Consider the following 7,578-nt stretch of genomic DNA (forward strand, 5'->3'; position numbering starts at 1 on the left):
CCACGCTTTTGCGTGTCTGTGCCGTCCGGGAAACCAAAAGGAGGGCCAGCAACTTTTTTTTTTTTTTTTCGTTTTTTTTTTTTTTGTTTGTTTTGTTTTTTTTTTGTAGGGAAAGATGCAGGGCTTAAGTTTCCAACCATGAATCACAGAAATAACACAACCCATGCATGAAAAATAAATTTAAGACATTTCATGGTCAAGTATGAAGGGACTATTAAAAATTATTTTCAGATGTGAATCTGAGGAAAAAGTAGCTGTTAGGCAAACAGTTTCCCTAACTCAGATAAGAGATTGAACGTTTTGGAAATATGTGTTATGTTACTAAGATGAACTTAAGAGTTTATTCCAATCTCGTATAAAGTAATACATCTGAGTTATTGGAATTTATTTGTTAAAAAAAAACACACAAGAATTTCTACACTGCTGTAAGTGAGGGATGCCCAATTCCAGTCCTTTAGAGCTGCCATCCTGCAACTTTTAGATTCATCCCTGTTCCAACACCCCTGAGTGAAATGAATGGCTCGCTATGCTGAATGACATGCTGATGAGGATATTCAGTGATTTTATTGAGCTGTGTTAGGGAAGTGACGCATCTAAAAGTTGGAGGAAAGTAGCTCTGGGCACTACTAATGTAAACCATCAGTACTGGTCCATATTCTCTGCCAGTTAGGTGGCTAAAAGTCGACTGCTACTCTTGTTCCTTTCTTTAAAAAAAAAAAAAAACAAAACGGAAGAAAATCAAGTTTTGTATGAAAACTTGTATGAAAAATAGCGTTACAGCGAGAAAGCTGTAGCTCTATTTGTCAATGGAGACATCCCTGCTCAGAAGCTTGAATTACCACCTTTGCATGTTAGTGAGTTTGGCAAAGGTCTGATCATTAACCATTCATTTGATTTTAGAGTCTTACATCCGAAAGTGCCAGGTAGTGGCACTGGAGTTGCAAACCTCTGAACTAAAGGAACACCACCTATTTCTCTAATTAACATAATAGTCAGTGTAGCTGGTAACCTAATCCTGAGTAATCAATCGACTATCATAAAACCATCACAACTGTGAATAAAATAAATGTTTATTTCTATATTTTTTGACTAAGTCTCTAGAAATAACCAAACATCAGAGGTCATTGCATCAATGCTGACTCATAAACATTTAAAGCAAAACCTGCCTTAAAGCTAAAATGTGCCTATAAAAGCTCAACTTCTATCAAAAAACTCTGATCCCTCTAACATTTTTTCCAGGTGGATCAGCAGATGTAACTAAGACTCTACACCGCGATTGTTTGCCCGTCATCATGACCCCGGCAGACAGGAAGCCACGCGTCTGCACTCCGCTATTTGTTACTTCTGAAAACCTGTTGAAAGACAGGCGCATACGTTTTCCTCTGATGAGCACAAGCGCAGACGGCTTTGTATGAAGAGCTGAGAGACGTAGCTGATGGAGCTACAGTCAACAGCTTGGTGTCAGCAGGAGGTTATCATAGCGCTGATCTCCCGACATGAAGCTGAGCTCACTGATAGATGGGGGGGAGGTCAGGCTACTGATACAGTTATATCAAATACAAGCTGCTCTGCTGAATTCTATCACTAATACTCAACAGCCCGTTATAGTTTGAAAGCAGAGTTAAGCAAACTCTCATGAGCTACACCAGCTCACCTGACTGAGGGAGGATAATCCATGTTTTCTGGTTCACGGTTAGACAAAATATCTGTTGCTAATTAGCCTCTGCGCTGCTGTGACAGATTATCCAAACACTGGACTGAAGCAAAGCTGCAGGATTCCTACTGACGCACACACAAACCACCGCCTTCGTAATGATGCCCTCCACTCTTTAATCCTAAACAATCAGTGCTGTAAATTAACCACAGTTTCAACAGCACAGTTTGACAATCCGCTAATTAGGCCCGATAATGCTCACAATAACCAATTCATGAGTAATTGAGAATTAGGAGAGCTGCTTAAAGAAGATTTATAGGAATGCAGGCCTCATTTTTTTTTACCTCTCTTTCCTTCCTTCACCACATCCGAGATTTACTTCCTGACAGTTTTCCTCACTTCAAGGGCCATCTGGATGGAAGTCTAGTCAAGATTGTTTGTATAGTATAATTCATACAAAAGGTAATCCAAAGTGCTTTATAGCAAATCACTTTAAAAAAAACCCAAGAGAATAAAAGAACAATTTAAAGACCACATGATTAGAAAGAAACTGATTTAAATTTTGCAAAAACGATTGGTTAAATGATGGTAACATCCTTATGAAAACAGGAAGCCAGTACAATGCAACATCCAAAATAAGATTATTTTCATTTAAAACCGTCACCCCTGCAGCCTCAGTGCTGTAATGTGGCTGAAAATGTATCTGGAAAGAACCGAAGAGAGTGTTTTTCTTAATCAAGAAGTAATACGTTTGTCGATTACCTTCCTTTGTAACAGTTTTTGCGCTAAAAATGCTCAAAAGTTGGGAGCAGCAACCTCTGACTCTCAGCTCTTTAAAGTAGGAGATGAATGATGTGACGACCGAACAGAAAGGCCATCGACGTTGCAGGAGGAAAATAGCCTAGAGACTCCAAACATGTTTCTCACAATGCCCATGTCATGATGACTGAACTTCTTTTTTTTTTACCAAGCTGGTAGATCCATTGCTCCTGACTAAATGGAGCCAGACATAAACAGCTCACCGCGTTCCTAGGGATGCTTCAAGTGTGTGGGCCTATATCTGTGTGTAGAAGGGTGAAGGTGTGAAACCTAAAGCTTTGCCACTACAGCAATACGACGATGGGATGACAGGAAGCCTTGACCTGGAATTTGCAGGGTCAGGGTTGGGAATTTGGGATTCTCTCTGTCAGAGTATATATAAGAGGAAGGAATTTGCAATGTAATGTAAGGAAGGAGTTAACAGGTGTGGTGAACTCTACAGAGCGCAGCTGCTGCCGCTGCTATGGAGGGAATCGTCGACCACGTTTACAAAATAGCTGAAATTCTACTTCATCAGCTGGATGTTTCACCGAGGATTTTAATATCTGAGGGGACATCTCATCTGTAAAAGGGTTAAAAGTGACAGCAAAGAAGCTCTAGTGAAATCTAATGAAGTCAGATATATATGCTGCTACCGAGTCCAGCAGCTGGTGGGCTTTAAAATGGAGTCACACTCACTCAGCGGACGGATTGGGCGTGGAGTCACGGCGCTGAGGTTTTTATGGTGGCGTGTCAGCTCCTGAGAGCCTTCGCTGATGGACAGGATGGGCGTTCAGGATGAGATCTTGGCATACACGCCCTCGTAGTCGCCCCTCCTCTTGACAGGCTGCCATGATTGCTGCCCTGTAACTATCTTCCCAGGCACAAACATCATCACACAAGGCACAACTCAGCCATGTGACGTGTCCTCGGGCCACATGTTGTGTAAAATCATTCACAGTTCATATTGGACAATTTGATTATATTAAGCAGAGGTGGGCAGAGTACCCAACAATTGTACTGAAGTAAGAGTAGCAGTACTTAAACATATTTTTACTCAAGTAAAAGTAAAAAGTAGCCAGGGAAAATTAGTCAGGGTCCATGGTAACTCTGGAGGAGCTGCAGAAGAAGAAAGAAATATGTGAAAGAAGGTGCTCTAATCTGAACTTTTTGTCCTGCATACAGAGTTTTATGCATGGCAAAAAAGCAACACTAGACGTCACCCTGCACATGCCCTCCCCACAGTGACACATGGTGGTGGGAGAATCATACTGCGTGGCTGTTTTTCTTCAGCAGGGAATCTGTTCAGAGCTGATAAGAAAGATGAACTGAGCTAAATCCAAGGGTGCCCTGAAAGAGAACGTGTTAGACGATATGAAAGACTGTGGCAGCTCGCTAACCCTGAGCATTCCGCCACAGCATCAGTGAAGTGGTTCAGACTGAAGTGTGTTCACGCCAGAACGATCAAGTCAAAGTCCAGATCAAATCTTATTCATAATCTGAGGCAGTAATTGGAATAAGGAAATGTTCAAATGCTTTCTCCATCCAATCTGACTGAGTTTGGAGAGTTTTACCAAAAAAAAAAAAAAAAAAGCAGGTATAAATTCAGTCAGTGAAACGTTGTTGGAGACAAAGCTCAAAAACCTCGCAGTCCTGAATGCGACGAAAAGACGTTCTACAAACTATTTATGCAAATCTAAGTAAAACAGACCTCTGAAGAAATCCTGACGCCAAACTACACCAGATTTTTCAAATGAGTTAAAACAAAATGAAACAATGAAATAAACATATTACAACTTTGTTCTTTTTCAGATATCAAGGTCCCCATTAATGAATTGTGCTAAGGGTGCAACCCTGTTGCACAGTTTCACAAGGTTGAACTTAATCTCTCCTTTTGCATCCAGAACTGCTGCTTAATTAAATCCAAACTGTTAGTCTGCAGAATTTAAGAAACTGGCTTTCTTCCATGACACCAAAAGTCACTTAAAGAACCAGGGCAGTTCAGTCAATTTATATCTAACACAGTTTTTGTATTTTTTTTTACGGGTTATAATCATAACAAAATAAATGGTTAAAATAAATCATAATTTTACATTTTACATTATTTTTATAAAATAACAATCATACCAAATAAAATCAGTTTGTTAGTCTGTAGTTGGATTATTGCTTTAAGGTAAATATTGTTGCAGCATCTTTGCAAAAGATGACTAGCATGGAACATTGTGGATCTACATTTATCATATATCAGACATGGCATCATGTAAATACAGATTTTAGAAACTTAGAAATGCAGAGATGTAAATATAAATAAATAAATAGAAACAGACAAACAGTTCAGTTGAAATGAAATTTGAAAAAATCCGCAAGATAGATAAATTACAGATTATCCTAAATATTAATCTTCTCCTGCATAGGATATCTCTCTAATAAAGTCAGATTATGCAGCATAATCCAGCTCAGCGTTATCTGAGACAGCTGAATCCAAAATGTTTTCGTCTGAACATATTAGCAAGTAAAAAGAAAACGGTGTTTGAAAGTCACTTCACCTTACATAAAAGATCAGTTGATGACTTTTCGCATTTTATCCAGTAACAACCGTGGACTTGAGTGTATTTAATTAAGAGTTTGTGTAATTTAATCTCAGTATAAATCCAGATGTTCTGTGAAGGCCTCAGAGGTTTGATAAAGAACATTTATGAGAAAGCAGCTGTACGAAGACCAACAAACACAGCAGATGAGTCAAAAGGTTAGCTTATTACACAACAGCCTTAGCGTTAGCATCTTACAGAGCACAGTTCAATCTATTTCTTGAAAATTCAGTGTACGATACAACTACAAACCTAACTTGGAATGAATTTCCACCTTAGCTGACAGGTTGGATAATCAACCAAAGAAGAGCCCAGCACTAAATCTGGAGGTGCAGCAGAGATCCACAGCTCAGGTGGGAACATTTGCTAAAAGAACAACTGTTCCACAAATCATGTCTTTGTAGAAGAATGGCAAGTAGAAAGCTATGCTGAAATAAAGCCATAAGAAGTCTTGCATCTATTATCACAAGTCATGTAGCGCGCCAAGCATGTGGACGTGAGCTTTTGCAACTCCAAATACTCACTGAGTCAGTTGGCCCTGTTTATGTTCAAGTTGAGACTGAATACAAATGCATGCCACACTTTTTGAATTTTTATTTGTATTCTTTATCTTCCTCTATACGCCCTACTTTGTGTTGGTCCAACAGTACAAATCTCAATAAAATACTATGAAGTTTGTGGTTGTAAAGTGACAAAATGAGAAAAATTACAAGAAGTGGGAATAGTTTTAGTTGGCACTGTGGATGAAAAAAAAACAGTATTCAAACGTAAATTGTAAATTTAAACTGAAAATATGACAAAAAAACCCCCCCGAAAACTTCCCAAGTTAGTAAGACTGCAAGAAGAACCTTTAGTGAGTTTTAGGCCAAAATATGGAATTATCTTTTTTTGTGTGCAAGAAGCATGATCTATGAGTCTTACGTTGAGTCAGAACTCAGCACATCACCGAAGGGCGAGGCTGGTGCCGCCAACAGGAGGTACAAGAGGTGAACACTGTGTCATGATCCGTGGTTTTCTGTGTGTTTTTGAGTTTTTCAATGTGTTCCTGTTTCCCTGTGAGTCTCTGTCCTGTCCTCCCCGTTGATTGCTCCCCAGGTGTGTCTCATTCCCTTAATTACCCCGTGTGTATTTATACCCACCTGTTGTCTGTGTTCCTCGTCGGGTCCTTGTCAATTGTCAAACGTTTGCAGTCTGCGTCTGTCTGTCCGTCTTCCCAGTTGTACTGGTTAAGTCCTGTGTCGACGTCAGTTCCAGTTGATTTAGTCTTCGTTGTCAGTTGCTACCGGTGCTTAGCTGCGTGCTAGTTGTTCCCGCCGTGCTGCCTGATTTGGACTATGTGAACTACATTCATCATTAAATCCATCTTCACCATAACCTGGGTTCTCTGCGTCATCTCCTCACCACTTCAACCCCACCTTATGACACACTGGGAGGAAAATCCTACCAGCACCAACACACTGTCTCTCTGTCAGAGTCTGTGTCCTCCTCTGAGTCACAGGGGGATGACAAATCAGACCTGCAGCCATGATTTCCCTTCAACCCTGAGGCGTTTGGGCTGAATGGCTCATGACACATCCAGCCAGCATGGAGCATGGTCAGCTTTTACAGGTAGATACTGACACAATGATATATATTTTTTAAAAATCCTCTAAATGAGGCTCTGATAATGGAACTGAGTCAGTTTGTCCTGTTATTGTTTATTCTCCAGTTAGATGATAGTGAATAGTTGCGGATTTTTTTTTAACAGAGGCTTTTAAGTTTCCATTCGAGTCCAGCTCAGAGGAAGCAACATTGTTATAAAATCTAAAAATAAATGAAAAAGCATCAAAAAAACAAAAAAAACAAAACAAAAAAAAAAAAAAACAAAAGTTAAAAAAAAAAAAAAAAAAAAACTTACAGGTAAAAATTAAATGCGTCCGAAAAACACAGACGATAGAACCAAACAAAGAGCGTGGGGGGTCCCACAGTCACTCCGGGTTACACTAAAAGTAAGCAGCTCCTAAAACTGCGCTTAATGCGAAGAAAACTGATCCGACTTACCGCTGCAAAGAAGAAATCCATCTCCAACAGAGCCCGACCTCTCTTCTCTTTGTAATCTGACCTTAGGGTACCACAGCTGAGGAGGAGAAAAACCCCAAATCCCGAATAATTCCCATCCGCTTCCTTGAGGCGAATAAAACTTATTCTTTGTTATACTGATGCTGCTTGCTCAAAGGACTCTCTGTTGGTTAAATGCAGCCCATTTTCCAGCCCCGCTCTCGGTCACTTTAGGCTGTTTCCCGAGCCGGTTCGCCAGTGTCCCGACTTGCCGCTGAGAGTCTGTTTTTCTGCTGTCTAGTCATTTCAATGAGGCAGCCGGCACATTATGCAGAGAGGAGGAGTCTCCAGGAAGAGCGCGCCTCCCCTTCAGCATACGCCCTCTTTGTTTCTGCTCGACGTGGAGTTCTGTTATTGTAAAAGATGAACGCATTCCACGCATATGAGACAGGACCGCATTTATTCATAGGAAATGTTCACGTCCAGATTACTGTATGAAAA

General features: G+C 40.2%; 1 protein-coding gene across 2 annotated transcripts in view; it reads right to left on the minus strand.

The window, feature by feature from the left end:
• myo10l3 (myosin X, like 3) overlaps positions 1-7,358 on the minus strand; it is a 79,385-nt gene extending 72,027 nt beyond the window's left edge. For both annotated transcript variants that reach the window (XM_015041165.1, XM_015041164.1), the window contains exon 1: positions 7,081-7,358. In XM_015041165.1, the coding sequence (XP_014896651.1) occupies positions 7,081-7,101 (21 nt within the window). In that variant the 5' untranslated portion in view covers positions 7,102-7,358. The remainder of the gene's footprint in view (positions 1-7,080) is intronic.
• Positions 7,359-7,578: the final 220 nt, after the last annotated feature.

Source organism: Poecilia latipinna, unplaced genomic scaffold (assembly GCF_001443285.1).
Source record: "Poecilia latipinna isolate Pla-1442-1.1 unplaced genomic scaffold, P_latipinna-1.0 Scaffold540, whole genome shotgun sequence".
In the NCBI taxonomy this organism is placed as follows: domain Eukaryota; kingdom Metazoa; phylum Chordata; class Actinopteri; order Cyprinodontiformes; family Poeciliidae; genus Poecilia; species Poecilia latipinna.